A 17,686-nucleotide genomic window follows, 5' to 3' on the forward strand; every position below is an offset into this window, starting at 1 on the left:
GTAGCAGGTGATATCCTCAGCCAGGGACAGGGGTTATCAAGGGTATAGGGCACAACACAACTGGCTTTGGACAGTAAATGAGCAGAGTGCTTTCTGAATTTCCTCTTCCTTCTTGCTCTCAGATCTTGGGAAGTGTGAGCCGTGGTTCTCCCAGGTCGTACCAAGCCTTGCCAGTGCCTGTAGCTGGTCCATGTAGGATGCAGGGGCTGCTGGGTACACACAGCAAATAGAGGGGAGCTGGCAGGAGCAGCGGAGTTGTTTTGGTGTAGAATATATTTAAAACAGCAAAGGGAAGTGGCCCTCAGGTAAGGACTCTGGAAAGCTCTGTGGAAAAGCACTGTCAGACCTGCAGGGCAGAGATGGATTCTAGCTGCAGACCCTTTCCCCCTTGAAAAAAACAAAGTATAAACGAGCTCAAGCAGTATTTACACGGAAACTGCCTCAGGACTGACAGAGTCTGTAAATACTTCTCTCGCCACATCTGTGATATGTTGGCATGAAACAGTCTGACCAGAGCAGGGGAGGACACTCAACCTGCTAATAAGGCATTTGGAAAATCTGTATTCTGCCACATCCCTTCACCATAACACCCTAATTAAAATTTGTAACATCCCATCCCAATCTGTCGTGGCATCTTCAGAGCAGTACATAGTTTTTAAATTTCTCTCTTCAGCCTTATACAGGATTGCTGTCGTTGAGAATGTCAGCAGCATGGAGTTTGGGAGTGTTACTCAGTGTTCCCTGTGGCTTTAGAGGGAATGGAATCAAGCACACTGGACACAGTGAGCATGGCAAATACCAGAACTGGAGAGCTGATGTTCCCAAACTATCCTGACAAAGTCATTAGCTATCAAATATGTGTAGAAGAATTGCATATGGAAGAATTTAAGTTAAAAAATTGTTATTACAATGTGCAGAGGAATATTTTAAAAAACATTGTTTTGATTTGAAGACTTCTGTTGGAGAGGTATTTCTGTATATAATGCCATGCTGTTTTCACAATTGATGTTTAGCACCTCTGAGTTCTGTTTTGGCTGGCTACATCTATATGGGCATTCACTTAAGAACTGCTCTTGATGATCCTTGTGGGTGCCTTGCAAGTCAGAATATTCTGTGATTCTGTGGTTTGACATTGAAATATTTTGTGAATTATTCTAGTTATATAAGATTTAAAATTGAACCACCCTTCTGTGGCATTACACCACACTTGTCAGCCTAACAACCCCCTCCTTGGGCAGCCATGTAACTCTGAGGTGTTATGAAGCACATCCTGTCTTTACTTTTATCTACATTAAAACCTGGAATAATAGTTTCAGCCATACCCAGAACCTGCTGAGAGCACGCAGCAATGAAATCATGTGGCCTAGTTCTCATCTGAGTCTTATTTTTTTTAATGTATTTTCCAATAGCCTAAAGTCTCTATGTGATGATACTTCAAAAACAGTAAAAATTGGGTACACTTTTACCTAGTACTAAAAGTCTTTTTTTCTTCTATATGCTTCTTTCTTTCCTTCTTCCTCTTTCCACAAGCTCAGTCCCCCTGGAAAAATACATGATGTACCTAAAAGGAGAACGTTCTGATTTTAAATGTACAACCCAAAAGGACTGTTATGCAGAATAACAACCCGGTCTCTAAGGTAGCTGGCATCCTGTCGCCTGGATCTGGTTCCCACCAAGTGCTTACGCACTTGAGTTATTTTAATGCACTGGAGAAATCCACTGAGAAAATTGAAACTCCTTCTGTCCACACGAATGTGTTGGTAGGACTGGGGTCTTGGGCCTTGGCACATCAAGGGTTAGGTTGAGACTTCAGTGCGTAAACTGCACTAAACTGAAGTAGGACACAGGTGTATATTCAGTGAAAGAGTTAATTGTGTCATTTGTGCCAGGTCCTGGTTCTATATATCTGGCAGATTTCTTAAAATATCCTAAGTTAGGTTATGGGTAGAATGTATTTTTCTCTGCATGGACAGTGTGGAACTGTTGAAAGCAGAGCAAGGTATTCAGGAGAATGAATTCATCACCTAAGATCTTAAAGGCAAGTCCAGAGGAGGCCATGGAGATGCTCTGATGGCTGGATCCCTCTGCTCTGAGCCAGGCTGAGAGAGCTGGGGGTGCTCACCTGGAGAGGAGCAGCTCCAGGGAGAGCTCAAAGCCCCTGGCAGGGCCTGAAGGGGCTCCAGGAGAGCTGGAGAGGGACTGGGGACAAGGGATGGAGGGACAGGACACAGGGAATGGCTCCCAGTGCCAGAAGGCAGGGACAGGTGGGATATGGGGAAGAAATTCTCGGCTGTGAGAGTGGGGAGGCCCTGGAAGAGGAGCTGTGGCTGCCCCTGGATCCCTGGCAGTGTTCAATGCCAGGTTGGAGCTTGGAGCAGCCTGGGATAGTGGAAGGTGTCCCTGCCCATGGTAGGGGGTGGAATGAGATGAGCTTTGAGGTTCCGTCTATCACAAACCATTCTGGAATTCTGTAATTTTTCCTTTCTTAGCAATATCTGGTTTTGTCCCTACTAATAAACTAGTACCTGATCAATGCACCTCGTCATAATTGTACAGAAGGAATCCTTAGCGCTTTTTTTGGTTATTTCATTGGAAGTCTATCTCTGTAGCTGTTACTGAGAGCATCCAAACCCAGTTGCACTGCGAAGTTTGAGTCCTTTCTTCATGAACACCAGTGGCTTTGCTCCCCCGTCACGTTGGTGCAGAGATGGTGCTAACAGCTCTCGTTGTGTTGCAGCCCATGCCTGGACACAGTCAGTTTGCTCTGGAAGCTGGAGCCCAGGTGCCCGTGCTGCCAGTGCAGCCCTCCATGGTCATGTCACCGCCGTTGCAGCTGCAGCCGGAGCTGGTGCCGCCCCGCGTCGCTCCCGAAGGTGCTGCCCAGGCCCATGGCAGCCTTGCCACAGCTGCCCCGCCTGCCCCCATAGAGCCTGGCCTGCCTCTCCAGCCCTCTGCTCTGCTGCAGCTCCAGCCTGATCTTTCGCAGCCACTGGGCCAGCAGCTCCCGGCTCCCTGCTCGGCTGTCACGGCGGGCACTGAGACATCTCAAGAGGTAGAGCCCTTCCTCTGAAGTAACTCACCGGCCTCGGCCTTAATCTTCTTAGTTACTCCTGTGTGAAACTGGGCTTGTTGCACAAGGGAGGTTATCCCCTCGGTGTGTTGAGCTGCTGCTCCTTGATGCCAGCAGTTCTGAGTCAGCAAATAATTGGCTATTTCAAATGAAACCTCATGTTGCAGCTCAGGAAATGTCTCACTGAATTAATGAGGCAGCAGGACTAAGCACCTCCTTGTCCGTAGCTGAGCACAAGCACAGAGATAGAAATCAAGAAATTCTCACTGTGGGTGAGTTAGAAGTTGTTCTGTAGAATTTCACCCATGTTCTGTCCAGTCTTGTTTTAAATGTCTCAAGCACTTGTTCAACCAACCATCATTTGCCTTAAGAAACTACTCCACAATCTGAGTCTTTGTATTGTGGAAGCCCCCTTCATCCTCTTCAGTTTGAGCCCTATTCTCATTTCATTTAGCATTGTATCCTCCTGTTTTGCCTAATGTCTGGGATTTTTGTTTCTCAAGATACTCATAGGCATTGCCAATTCTCTGTGGTCATAGAAGCAGGATGCTTTTTGTTGTTTTCCTTACAGAATTGTCAGCTCCTCGTCTGCTATTTTGACTTTTCTTTCCACTCCCATAATTGTTTAATCTTCAATCTTGACAGAACATCACAGAACATTTATCTCTCTTCAGCTGCCTGTTAACAAAACAAAACAAAAGCTTTGGCATTTCTACCTGATTTCAGGAAATAAGTCTAATTTTTTCTCCACTCCTGGATGGAAATGTCCCGCTGTGATTCTGCATTCAGAGTGGTTCCTCTTGAGTCTCTGCTCTGAGTTATCTTTCTTCCCAAAGTATATATTTCACCTTTTCAGAATTAATCTCTTGGTTTTGCCCATGTTTCCATGACTTGTCACATGCCTTGACCCCAGTGCAGCCTGAAATTCCATTGGACATACAACTCAATGCTGCCTCCAGAAGATGCTCCAGAAGGGCTGTGCTAACACTAAAAATGAATTCTAGTTCCCCATTTTTCCTGTCTGTCAATGGCAGTTTAATTCTGACTGCATCAGCGTTCCTGCTGTGATGTAGGATGTTTCCTGGTGAATGTGTGTATCCTGAGGTTAAGTGTAGCAGGAATGGTTAGAGCCTGTCTGCAGTGCTTCACCTGCAGACCCAGAAAAGCTGGGCTGGCTCCGGCATATCCATCACTCAAGGTATTCCTTCTCCAGCTGTCTTTTTTCTGAATGCACAACTCATGGCAAGGTCAGTGCTGGTGCCTTCAGTGCAGAGTCCGTTCCATGAGAGTTCTGGAAATATGAACAAACCTCCTTGTTAGGCACTGTGACGGGGGGTACAAGTTCTCCTGAGAAACTCATGGCCACTGAGGCACATGTCTGTCCTTCACATCCCACATCCCTCAGAACATTTAACCTCTGGTTTGCTAATTTCTTTCTCACATCCATCTCTAAGTTAACCCCTTTCTCTCATTCAATTTAAGAAATGAAGCAAGTACCGATGCACATCCTCTCCATGCTGGTTTTCCGGCATACATTGCTAAAGTTTCCTTGGATGTAAGAGAAGTTTCATACCTGTCTAGATAATCAAGACACTACATTTTGTTTCTACTCTGCCATGACATTTTTATCTCTTCTGTTGTGTTCAGGCACGTTGCAGCACTTGCATCCAAACCAACCTGAACCAGTCAGGCAAAAGAGGTTTTGTAAGGCACTTGGTGGAGTGCTTTACCAGAATGTCGATACATTATGTCTGTGTTCTCACCGTTCATTGATGTTGCAGCTTTATTGAAACTGCACGTAAGCTTGGCATGGCTTAGGTATGGTGTTTGCAGCCAAGGAGTGGGGCTGGCTGGTTAGCTGCAGAGAACCAGCGATGGCCAGTTCCCCTCTGAGCTTGTAACCCCAGCTCATCACTGCTTGAGTCCTCCGTGCAGCGAAGGCAGTGGAGGGGCTTGTTTCTAGCTCTGCGTCTATAGAAGGATTTTACAGACATGTTTTTATAAATATATATAAAATTATATATATTTATGGGTGTATCTGGTGTGAGTGTATATACACAGCTATATACACGTACGGGTGTGTGTGTCTTTGTGCATACATGGTAAGTTTGTTACAGCAGGGGCTGCAGCATTGTCACAAATTCTGTGAGAATGGGTCTGCCCAATGTGAAAATCATGCTATGATGTCTGTCCCAGAGCTGCAGCCAGTGAAGAGGGAAGCTTTTAGGGGAAATTCATGTAGAGGACAAGAGGACATGATGCAAGGGTGGCTTTCTTAAATTATGAATTTTCATCTTTTGTTTGTAAGTTCCTCAAATTTTCCCACTAACCCAAACACAATGAAAATACTGAGCATATTTTCAGGAAACTATATAAAGCAATGAGCCAAATTAGCAGATACATTCAAAAATAAAAGACAGTGGAATTGTCCTTCAGTCAGATTTTGCCATGGTGGAGAGAACTGTTTTATTCCTTTCACCATCTCATCTGCTGTGGACAGAGGAAGGGAAGTGGCAGGTTAGTGTCTCTGACTAAGTGGTTGGTGCCTTGGACAGAAGTGATGTTGAAAGGATAAAATAGGGCATTTATTTTATTTCTAGGCTCCAAGAACTGGTTAAACAGAATGGTTTTAGAGTTACTGATGCCAACCCTTTCCTAAAGGTGTTTTTCATCTGCTAATACAATGTGTTTGCTTAAATTACTTTTTCTTGCATTTTAGGAGCAGGCAATACAGGACAAACTCCAAGCTCTGTCCCAGAGTTGCGAAAGGTATTATCACCTCTTTGGCGTAAGAAATGCTTGCATTTTGGAGGCTGTTTTATCTGACATGATCAGAAGAAGGACTGGGAGCATGTCTAGGGAGAAGCTGACAGTGGTCTGTGTGCAGTGTGCCCATTCTGGCACCTGCAGCTCTTTTAATTCCTTAGTTTGGATGCAGCATCCTAGCCTTGGTGTATGTACAGCTGTATGGATCTTCTCTTTTCCTCCCTCTACAGCAAACCTTACCTGTTTGACCTTCTGCTGGGAGGGCAGAAAGACAGGAGCTGAGAAAACTTCACCTTAGAAAAGTAGGAACTAGTGCAGTTCAGAGAGGGGACTGTCAGGGCCCCTTAAGGGATATATTCAGAGTGATGGGACTTCTGCTGTGTTACTGCCAGAAACATCAATAGATCATTTCTTGGTAGGTGTTGTAGCCAGAGTATGTGCCTGGTGTAGAGTAGTGCCCTTTGCTCGCTGAGTATCTTCCAGTTGACTCAGTTTAGGCCAAAAAAAAAAGCGCAAATGTGCCCTTTTTTGCAGCCTCTCTTATAGCTTACATGTGATGCATGACTCCGTTGTGTGTGACTCTGCCTTTATTTTGTTCTTCCTTTCTCTTGTGAAGCTACATGAGTCCAGATGTTGCTTCTGGCAAAGAGATGAGTGACAGCTTGGAAGGAGCAACAGGAAGTGGGAAGCAAGAAGGAAAGTCTTCAAAGAAGCATAAGAAATCCACACGTGCTCGTTCGCGCCAGGAGAAGTCCAACAGACCCAAACTGACCATACTAAATGCAAGTACAACCTGTGGGAGGGTAACTCTAGGTTTCCTTTGGCTTTGCCAGGAATAAGGGTTGTTGATCTCTGCATGCAGGTGTGTAACACAGGGGATAAGATGGTGGAATGCCAGCTTGAAACCCATAACCACAAAATGGTGACGTTCAAGTTTGACTTGGATGGTGACGCACCGGAGGAAATTGCCACTTACATGGTGAGATGTGGCTGCCCACGGGCCCTCAGTGCTCCCAGTTGCTTCAGGCAGCTCCTCGTGTGTGCTTGTTGCCTGAGCTGCCTGGCAGCTGTGGAATGGGGCATTAATAAAAAAAGTCTGTTTTCCCCTTTATTTTGATGTGGCCTTCTAGGTGGAGAATGAATTCATCTTGCAAAGTGAAAAAGAGACTTTTATTGAACAAATGAAGGATATCATTGATAAAGCAGAGGATATGCTCAGTGAGGATACAGAAGGAGAGCGAAGTTCTGACCAGGGAATAAGTCCCCAACAAGATGCAGATAGGCTGGAAATAAGCGAGGTAAGAAACGCTGAGTACAGATTCCTAGTTTGATTCCTTTTTTTTTAACAGCCAGGTACTTAAATTACTTTTGCATCTTGTGTTAAAAAAACTAAAAAGGTTTCTTAACTAAAAAAATAATGCTTTTGCTCTGTTAAGCCTTATAATACAAGTGGGATGCTGGTCCTCTTGCACTGATCCAGCTATTTCTTGTGTTGTCTCTTTAACAGGAGAAGCGTCAGTCTCAAATGAAGACGCCTGTGTATCAGCAAAATGGTAAGAGTGCCTTTGAGTTTCTAGTGGAAGGTGTCCCTGCTCATAACAGGGAGTTGGAACTAGATGGCCTTTAAGGTCTCTTCCAACCCAAACCATCCTGTGTAATTAAGACAAAGTCATGATCTGGAGACAATGGAAATTCATGTGTTTACTTGTAATTTTCTTTTCATCCCTAGTTTTGCATACCGGAAAAAGGTGGTTTATTATATGTCCAGTGGTTGAAAACCCTGCTACAGATGCCCCTGAGTTTTCTCCCCCGGTGCCTCCCAGTGCCCAGCAGACAGAAGGGCCAGGTATCTCCAAACTTTATAGAAAATGTCTTCTCAGAGCTGCTGTGTTGTCTCTCTTCTGTCCTCACCTCACTCAGCTGTGATGGTTTCACTTAATTTAGTCAGAGGAAGAAAATGATGAGTTTTGTTAAGCTGTGCATTTAGATGCGCACGTGCATTTACATATGTTTCTGGCATTGAACCAAATTGGGAATCTTTATATGAGTTTCAGTAAAGTGTCAGTATTTTAGCTATACCTTATGCTGCGGGGTAGGTGAAATTCTCCATCACTATGTGTCTTTTCAGTGAAATATTTTTGCTGAAATAATGTGAAAATTCTCATTTGATGTACATAACAGCTATTTGCTGGTGGGAATTGCTAGTGGGTTGTCCCTGCAGCTGACCAGGGGGCTTGGCAGTGATTTCCTTTCCTTTCAAGGTTCACCTTTTGCTTGTGTTCTCTCTAGACGCGGAGCAGTCAGATGACCAGCCGGTGAGCTCTGCGGTGACAGAGGCGCCTGGGCTCGGGGCTGGCCAGCAGCTTCCCCTGCACACAGGGGTCAGTGACAGCCCCCTTGGAGCCGCCCTGTCCCTGGCACCGGCTCCTGCTGCAGCGGCTCCTGCCAGCGTAGCAAGCCAGCCGGAGTTCCCAGCGCCAGCCCCGCTGGCACCTGCCCCGAGCATGGCGGAGCCCGCGGTGGCCGGCGGGGCTCAGCCGGAGTTCCCGCATCCCGGGGCCCCGGCCCCCCGCGCCGTGGGGCTGGAGGAGCCCTCCGAGGCCCCGGCCCCGCAGCTGCAGCCGCCGGCGGACGAGGCGGCCTGCGTGCCCGACGTGGAGATCGCCTGCTGCAGCGTGGGGCCGCCCGCGGCCGCGCCGGCGGCTCTGGGGCCGCTGCCTGCGGACGCCGCGGTGCTGGAGCGGCAGCCGGCGCCGCAGGGGCCGCACCTGCTGGAGGGCGGCCAGCCCGGCGCGGGGCCCTTCGGCAGCCAGCCCTTCCCCGCGGCCGCCGGCCCCGACGGCCTGGCCCTGGCGGGCTCCCAGCTCCAGAGCCCCACGCAGGTGCCGCTGGCCGCGTCCCAGCAGCCGCCGGTGGCGCAGGGCGGCGCGGGCATGGCCGGGGCAGGGGTCGGCCTGCTCCAGCAGCAGAACCCCCCCGGCACCGCCGAGTCCGACGGCGAGGGCCCCCCCAGGGTGGACTTCGTGGACAACACGATTAAAAGCCTTGATGAGAAGCTGCGCAATTTGCTGTACCAGGAATATGTTCCAACTTCTTCGGCATCAGCAGGGACGCCAGACACCTCTGTGCCACCCGAACAGGGCGACAGTGAATTTACCTTACCACCTTTTCCTGAAGAGCAAGCTCCTGCCACAGCGTTGGATGGGAGAGACCCGAGCTATAGCACCCCGGACACGGGCCAGGAGGTGACAGCTGCTGCCCACCCTTGTGCCCCTCGTGCCCTCAGGGGCCTTGCCTTGCCCACCCTTGTGCCCCTCGTGCCCTCAGGGGCCTTGCCTTGCCCACCCTTGTGCCCCTCGTGCCCTCAGGGGCCTTGCCTTGCCCCCCGCTGCTCAGTCCCCCAGCGGCTCTGCCCTTCATCCCCCCAGAGCCCGCCTGTAGGGCTGGCCCCAGAGCAGAGCTCAAGACTCACTCTCCTGCCGTAGGCCACGTGTAGATCTTTTGCTTCCCTAAACATTTCATATCTCTGTTCCAGGGTTTGTTACCTCTGCCTGCTGACTGCTTTCCAGTGTGAAAGCTCACTTAAATTTTTCTTGTCAGATGCATCCCAATTCATTTTTCAGAAATGCTTATTAGTGAAAGCCAGACTTTCCCTTTGGGTTTAGAAGTGGTATAATACTTTAATTCATCTCCTCTTGTGTCCTATCCAAAGCAGGCAGAAATATGTCCATTTCTTTGTAGTTTAAGAAAGTAAAACACACGCGTGGTGTAGTCATTGTAGTTCTAATGAAGGCGATTTTGCTTCAATTTTAAGTATAAATGAATGGCAGTGGTACAATTACTGCCTTAGAAGTCAACTTGGATAAAACAAACATTTCAAGTACCTTTGCCTTGTCCACATGCTACAGCCAAAGGCAGACATTCCATGTGCATGAGTTTCTTCTGTTTCCTGTAATAGTTTCTTTTGTCTTCTCCTGGGCTTGGTAGAGCAAGACTGACACAGAAGCCTCTAAGGAAAGAGGTAGCAGGCAGTCAGGGACAGTGGTTCTTCTGTCTCAGTTGAGCCCCCATGTTAGGTTTTTTTGGATAAAATTCCAAGTTTATGAAATAATCAGATTTGCAGCACATTGTGCTAGATCAGTGTCTATTCTAGGCCCTGGCACAGGTTACCCAGAGAAGCTGTGGCTGTCCCATTCCTAGCAGTGTCCAGGGCCAGGCTGGATGGGGCTTGGAGCAACCTGGGACAGTGGAAAGTGTCCCTGTACATGGCAGGGGAGGGAATAGGATGAACTTTGAAGTCCTTTTCAACCCAAACCATTCTATGATTTTATATCTTACTCAAAAGTAGCATTTCTGGAGATAATTCCATGCCTAGCAAGGCTGAGCCTGTTCTGTGTAGCATCAGCTGGAGGGACTCCTGTCGACTGCCCAAAAGATGCTGTGTGGTACAGGAAAGCAGCTGTACTGGACTGACTGTTGTTTTCTAATGATAAATTACTTTCTACAGCAAACCCAATTCTCTCTCTGTGAAGGGTGCTATGTCTCTCAAGTAATTGGAATTCATCCTATTAAAATCTGTGTCAGTAAGAAAAGAGACATAGAATTTCTGAGGATAGACGTACAGATGAGGAACGTACAGTCTGGCTGGAAAAGCAAACGAGAACAAAGCCCCAAGCATGTGTGTATATACAATATACTGGCTTTCAGTAGCTTGGGCTGCAGTTCCAACTGCAGTGCTGCCACTGCTTTATTTCTTTCAAGGAAGAAGGAAAAAAAATGGGGGAGTTGGAGGCAAGACTTGAAGGTTCCTCCACAGGCACTGTGAAATAGTTCCGTATTCTCTGGTAGTGCCAGGGCAGCAAGGGGAAGTGGGGGAAGGAGAACGCATTCTGCTTTGTGAGACTGAAATTGCGTTTCTTTTTTCCTTTTACTGAAAGTTGAACAAGCCAGAAGTCACTGGTGTGAGTGCTCATCCCTCAGAGGCAAGAGGTGGGTCAGCAGGCGGAACAGGTAATGCTCCTCCGGCCATCCCTGCTTGGTGTCAGTGGGTGTCAGGGGCAGCAGTGGGGCAGCAGCCCGGCCACGTCCAGCAGCCCTGTGTGTCTCTGAGACACCAAGAACACCAGAAGAGTTCAGGCCTAATGTACCGTGCAGATTTCATTCTTCTTCTGTTTTTCTCCCTAAAAGTTTTTAACTGAGTAATGAGATTCCACACACCTGTTATTATATGAATTCCCCAAATAACTAGATCTGCCAACCTAGAGATATTTTATATTGCCATTGCTATTGCCTCCTGCATTTTCAATCCTGTATTACAAAGACCGGGGTTTTAAATTATTCCTCGGTGGTACACTTTAGTTTGTCACAATGAAACACTGTTTTTTATTACATTAAAGCATTCCAGACATAAATATTTTTTTTCCCAATTTTAAATCAGGTCCAGCCACAAGCATCACTTCAGCTCCTGTTGCTCCAGCAAAAGGCCTCCTTCAGGTAATCAGAACTAGGAGTGGTTTTCTGCTTGATTGTTACAGTTCCTTTTGTTAAACTCTCTTATTTTTGCCAGGTTGCACCTACATCATCAGGCACAGCTCCACAGATGGAGACTTTCCAGAGGAGTGAGGAGGCAGAGAGGACGGCTTCGCCCGCACACGCAGAGAGCGTAACGCGGCGAGTGACGGCAGATGGGGCGATGAGTAACTTCCACAGGGATGGTTCTCCGGGCTCTGCTTCCTATGGAAAACAGGCTGAGGCTCAGGAGAGCGGCACGCCAGCCAAAACCATTGGCAGGTTTTCAGTCATCAGCACGCAGGACGAATTGACTTTAGCGGCGCCGCACTGCTTGAGGTTCTCGGCGCCCCCGGACGTGTACCTGGACGAGCTGCCCTCCAGCCCGGACATGAAGGCTGCCGTGCGCAGGGTGCAGACGGCCTCGTCCGTGGACGTGCTGTGCGACCCGGCCTCGAGCGACTCGGCCGACGAGCCCGGCCCGCGGCAGCCGGCCCCCGCTGCGGCCGCGCAGCTCTCCCCGCCCAGCGGCAGCACGGCCACCGACCTCATCAAAAAAGCAGCTGCTTTTCTGCAGAGGTCTGCCAAAGGTGGCTCCCCTGGCCCAGAGTCTCCCAATGGGCAAGGTGCGAAGATTCCTACGATCAACATCACGTCCTTCCACTCGCAGTCGTCCTACATGAGCAGTGACAATGACTCAGAGTTTGAAGATGCTGATATGAAGAAAGAGTTGCAGAACCTGAGAGAAAAGTATGTTGAGTTGCAAGTGATATAAGGGAAGCTTGTGTTACTGTACCTGAGCAGCAGCTCAGCTTCAGATGAGCAGAACTGTAAGGAGTAAACTGGTTCTGGGCAAATCAGGCAATGCCAGGACCTTCCCCCACCTTCCTGCTGTGCATCGCCTTATCTGCCAGTTCCAGTTAGAAGAATAACTCATAGAATCCCAGACTGTTTTGGGTTGGAAAGGACCTTAAAAGTCATTCCAACTGCTACCATAGGCAGGGACACCTTTTATTATGTAAGGTTGCTCCAAGCCCTGTCCAACCTGGCCTCAGAGTCAGAGACTCCCCCTTCCAGGGCTGGGGAGTCACCACAAATAGATTGTTGTAGCTTTGCATGCTTAGGGATGAGCAGCTGATTGTTTTATAACCAACGATTGTTTTGTTTCTTCTTTTGCAATTAATTACACTGTCAGGATATGGTGCTTTATCAAATACATTGCTAGCACAGTCTTTTTTTTTTTTTTTTAGGCATATGAAAGAGATTGCTGAGCTGCAGACACAGCAGAAGAATGAGATAGAGGCACTGTATATTCGCCTGGGGAAACCCCTTCCTCCCAACCTGGGCTTCCTTCACTCTGCCCCGCCAAGCAGCCGGCGCCGAAGAACCAGCAAAAACAAATTGAAAGCTGGAAAGCTCTTAAACCCTCTGGTCCAGCAGCTCAGGAGTGGAACATCAAGCACAAGTAGGTACACTGGGTGCTTCCCTTTGCCTGTTGCTTGTGTCAGTCACGGCTGTGCTGTGTGATGTGTGGGACTGCTGGAAAGGATGGAATGTTTGTTGGTTTTAAGCTGGCATGCTTTTGGACAGGCTTGTCCCAGGTCCCAGTGGCAAGCCATACCTGCCTGCTCTGCATTGCCTACAGTCCTTGGTAGAGGAATAATATTCCCCTTTAATTTGGAAAACAGCCTGGTTACATCTCCTCTATTCTTTAAATGCAATTTACTGATGTTTGTATTCACTTCTTAGATGCTATTATGCTGTATTGACTAGGTGCTGTATCTTGTTTCCTTTTTGCTCCAAGATGCCATATATAAAAGATGGGATTCCATTTGCTCCCCCAAAGGATGGGAGGTAAAAGCATTTACAAAACTGTGGTGGATGCTTTGACCATGAAGTAATGTGAGATTTTCACACAGCACTACAGTCCTGAGTTTTTATCTCTTGGAAAAATACAAAAATAAAATTTACCTGGGAAATATCAATAAAATCCAGTACCCATTTCTTCAGCAAAATGTACAATAGAATATGCATAATTTTTCTCCATCTTAGATTGTGCTGTTACTTGGGGGAGCAGTAGCATTTCCAGCATTCATCCTTTATTTCAAACCTGGTGGCTCTTGTTTTCAATACCACTGCATCATAGGGCCCCTTTGTATTTTGTTGCATCAATCTTTATAGACAAGGTGTTGAGGAGGATTTTGCTTTTAGCTAAGGATTTCAGCTGAGTTGGGAAACACAAATATATTCAGAGGCAATAAGTTCTGTGGCCCATCTTGAGGCTGAGTGTTCTTGCCCACAGGGACTGAAGCAGTGCTGGACACTGTCTGTACTTCTACATCTATCTAGATAGTTATATATTGATACTTATCTGTAGATATCTAGATAAATGTTTTTATCTGTACTTTTGTCTACACAAATATCTCAGGTAAAGCGGCTTAAAAACCAAAATACTTTTGCAGTCATGTGCTACATGAATTTATCTGTTGAAAAATCTGAAAGTGGCCATGACAATTATACTCAAATAGCTATAAATAAAAAGTTCCTTGTATTTTTGCTGCAACTTTTATTCTTCTCCATTTGCCTAATTTCACCTTTGGTGTGGGAGAGCAGATCTCTGTGTCCTGCTTTGTCATTGTGTGTGTTCATCCTCCTCCTCAGCACCCCAGCAGCTCTCTCTTCATTCCAGCAGTGCTCCTTCTGAGGCTCCTGAAAATACAGAGGAGAAACTGTAAAAATCAAACCTGCTCCAGGAGCTTCTTGGAGAAACAGGCTCAGTGATAGGAGATGTGGGTTATTTTCTGGTGCAGGCTCTCCCCAAAGCATGTGCTCCATCCAGTGCATCAGAATAGCGAACGGCTGTTCCTCTTGGGGTCAAGATACGGATTATTTTCAGGCAGGGATTTTTTATTCAGAGTTTTCCTAGCTTTTGCCACGGCACGTGTTGTGTTTGTTTGCTCTTTCAGGTAACCTCTCAGACTCTAAAGACTCGCCCCACAGAGAAAGCAGTAACTCACAGCCCGGCTTCCCCGCAGCCGCCGCGGTGCCAGCCGGCGCAGCGCCCGCCCCGGGCAAGGCTGTGCAGACCCAGCAGCCCTGCTCTGTCAAAGCCTCTCTGTCCTCCGACATCTGCTCCGGCCTGGGCCCCGACGCCGCCGACGCCAACGCAGGCGCTGGCCAAGGTGATTCTTCCTGCTGCCTCTTTTGTGTCTCTTCCAGCACGTGCTGAAATTAGTTCCCTTCCCTTAGGCTGGAACTTTTTAGGAGTGATAGAGGAATGTGAACCTTTGGCAATCCAAATTACTGGCTTACCTTTAAAAAGAGCATTGCAGTATTGTCGGAAGAGCAAAATTTAAGTATCTTGCCGAGTGTTACCAGCACTCGAGAAGGCATGCCCCAAGACATCCCTAATTCTTAGGAAAGAAATACCTTTCAACTTTGCCAGCAGTGGCTCTATCTTAATACCTTCTCTGGAGTCTGCCTTACAGATTCGTGAGAAAAAATGAATGGAAAACAAAGATACAAAAGGCTGGGAGAGTGTTTGCTTTGTTTCATTTTTTTAGCCCCTTGATTACAGTAGACCCCAAGTTCCTCATTATAAACTACCAAACGGTCTTGGGCATGAGAGAAAATAAAAATGAAATTAAAAGAAAACCAATCCCAGGGGACCAAGTTATATTTCCTTTCTATGTGGGGTTCACTTTGTGCATAATTTTGGAGGCCCAGCCACAGGACTGTGCTCCCATGACCCCAGTTCTGAGACCTCTGTGTATTGCCCCCCTCGTAGGCTTTGACTGATCTTGTTGCCATGCATATGGGAAGTTCCAATGATGATTAAAATACCTTCCTCTCATTGCACATCCTGCCAAACTAATCTACAAAATATCTATCTGTCCTCTTCTGCTGTTATTGCATCCTTTGTGTATGGTCAGTGAACTTGCTCCTCTTTGGCAAAGTTAAGGGGGAGATGTGGAGGTTTAACTAACAAAGCTGATTTGACTGATGGTTTAGGACATCTGATCACAGCTACTTGTACTTTATAAGTGTCTTTGTTTTCTTCCCTTTATATTCATTTACAGGCTGGACGGTTTTCCACCAAACGTCTGAGAGAGTGACCTATAAATCTAGTAGCAAACCTCGTACCAGATTCCTCAGTGGACCTGTGTCTTTGTCCATCTGTTTGTATTTGTTCTTTTGTATTTTATCACAGTCCATCTTTCTTTTACCCCCTTTTTCCAATTCCATGATTTAAATCTCTAATATGTTTGGCAGGATGCCCCTTTTTCTCAACCATCTTTTCTTTCTTTTTCTCTTTCTTTTAAGTAATCATCATGAACACACCTTATTTATATTAATTTTTCATGTGAAAGCTTTTTTTGCACTGCTTTTGGCTCATGCCTGGGCACCAAAAGCATGTGTGGAAGATCTCATCATTTATTATATATAGCCTGATGGTAAATTTTACCCTGGAGTTATCAAAGCTTTTGTACTTTATGTGATTTCTGTTGAAGTAATTTTATTTGCAATGTGGCAAATATACATGTCTGCTGTCCCGGTTCCAGCGACAACAAAACGAAATCCATCCTTCTGTAGACGAATGGTCTCTTTCACACATGTTTGGACTCTGAAGACATGCATGTAGCAAGCTGATACAATTCTAGAAGGTCACTGGAGGGTATAACTTCCATACAAGGGCTGTATTAACTCGATATACAGTACTGTTTATATCCACTCTATTTTCTTTAATTTTTTCCCCGCTCTTTGCATGTGGAAATGCTGAGACAACAGTGCTCCAGCTAGTTCTTTCCAAATCTCTGTCCCAGGTGGGCTTTTCCCCATGCAGTCACTTTAATTACTTTAAGTGAGCGATTTTTTAATGGAATCATAAGGCGCAGGAAGATCTGGTTACTCTAAGGGAGAATCCCATCAACTTTTTGTGTCATCTGATCTGGCTGAAGCACTTGACTCAGTTTATTTTCTTATGACCTTATGTGACCTCAGAGATGAAGTCAATTAGCAGTTCATCAAAGCATAAATAAGTAAAAAGCAATATCAGATATTCAGATGATACTTGGAAATGGATTGTTAGGAGTTTTGTCTCAAATAACTGTGCACCTTCTTTTTGTACCCTATTTGTCTGACTTACGAAGTAATTGGCAACTCCACCAAACAATATCAAGCTATTTAATGAAAAAAATCAGACTTTTTTACCCAATTGTAGATGCTGCTTTTTAGGCAAACGGATTTTGCTTGTACAATAAAGATATGTTGTGCTGAACAGGTACTATAGGCCACTTACATAAAACCTTAGAAGGGCTGATAACATTTTTGAGAAAGTCTTTGGTTAAATAACTATGGGTTTACAGGAGTATCAGATCTCCCCTTGGAGTTCTGCACTGCTCATTGCTATCCAAATGGGTCACGTCAAAGGCACAAGACCACTCCAATACACTCCTCCTGATTTTATGAATAAACAGTATTTTAAGAAATAATCTCAAAACTTTTTTGTTTGAGCTCCCTGAAAGCACAAACACTCAGATGACTGACGTTTACAGAATTTATTATCATGTAAGCTTTTCATGACTGGTGATGTCGTGAGACAATTTTGCATTTAGGGATTTTTTCTTGAGAACCTGAGGAGAATTCTCAGCTCCCAAATATTCCTGTTTGGTTTTATAGTGGCCACAGTAATTTCTTCTTCTGCACGTGTAATTCCCAGAAGATGCTTCATTAATCTTCCATGGAATTACTATTCAATAGGATGCAAAAGGTCTGGCAATAAAAATCTGTGTATTAAAAATGTTTGGGTGCATGGATGTTGTGAGTGAAACCAAGGGAATATGTAAATCCTTTGAATCGTGAAGTTTCCTCATGCTTAAATAACTCAGCATGACTAATTGCTTTCTGTTCTCAGCCCGTGTGCTCTCTCAGGGTTTGGCCTCCCCCATCCCTGAGTCACGCCAGGAGATGGGTGCAGTTCAGGCACTTGACGTGACACTGCAACCCTAGGTCACCCCTGAGGGTCCCAGTCCTGGAGCACAGCTTGGCTGCCAGAGGAGCCTCTCACCTGAGGTGCCTCTCACCTGGGGAGCTTGGCAGGTGCCCATGGCTGAGCTGTGGGCAGGTTTGGTGGGGCAGGAGGCTATTCCAGCTTGTTTTCCTGTGAGCCCAGCAGGTGGGATGTGTGTGTGAGTGCAGGACCGGGGCTGTGTGCATTCCTGTCCTTCCCCAGGGTGCCTGGGGCTGGGACAGCGGTGGGCAGGACGGACAGTAGGATGTTCTGTGGAGCTGGGATCCAGAGCAGCTGTGTCTGGAGCCTCAGGAAAAACAGTGCTCAAGGAA

At 46.6% G+C, this 17,686-nt stretch overlaps 1 protein-coding gene across 1 annotated transcript in view; it reads left to right on the forward strand.

Moving 5' to 3' along the window:
• The window catches only part of WNK2 (WNK lysine deficient protein kinase 2), an 85,178-nt gene that overhangs the window by 55,098 nt on the left and 12,394 nt on the right, over positions 1-17,686 (forward strand). Inside the window, exons 12-27 of the mRNA XM_058812923.1 lie at positions 1,531-1,557; positions 2,738-3,052; positions 5,790-5,839; positions 6,453-6,618; positions 6,699-6,815; positions 6,967-7,134; positions 7,344-7,389; positions 7,566-7,682; positions 8,126-9,194; positions 10,633-10,640; positions 10,790-10,846; positions 11,274-11,329; positions 11,403-12,094; positions 12,595-12,809; positions 14,311-14,526; positions 15,424-15,522. Of these exons, the coding sequence (XP_058668906.1) occupies positions 1,531-1,557; positions 2,738-3,052; positions 5,790-5,839; positions 6,453-6,618; positions 6,699-6,815; positions 6,967-7,134; positions 7,344-7,389; positions 7,566-7,682; positions 8,126-9,194; positions 10,633-10,640; positions 10,790-10,846; positions 11,274-11,329; positions 11,403-12,094; positions 12,595-12,809; positions 14,311-14,526; positions 15,424-15,522 (3,418 nt within the window). The remainder of the gene's footprint in view (positions 1-1,530; positions 1,558-2,737; positions 3,053-5,789; positions 5,840-6,452; positions 6,619-6,698; positions 6,816-6,966; positions 7,135-7,343; positions 7,390-7,565; positions 7,683-8,125; positions 9,195-10,632; positions 10,641-10,789; positions 10,847-11,273; positions 11,330-11,402; positions 12,095-12,594; positions 12,810-14,310; positions 14,527-15,423; positions 15,523-17,686) is intronic.

This window comes from Ammospiza caudacuta, chromosome 12 (genome assembly GCF_027887145.1).
Source record: "Ammospiza caudacuta isolate bAmmCau1 chromosome 12, bAmmCau1.pri, whole genome shotgun sequence".
NCBI lineage: Eukaryota > Metazoa > Chordata > Aves > Passeriformes > Passerellidae > Ammospiza > Ammospiza caudacuta.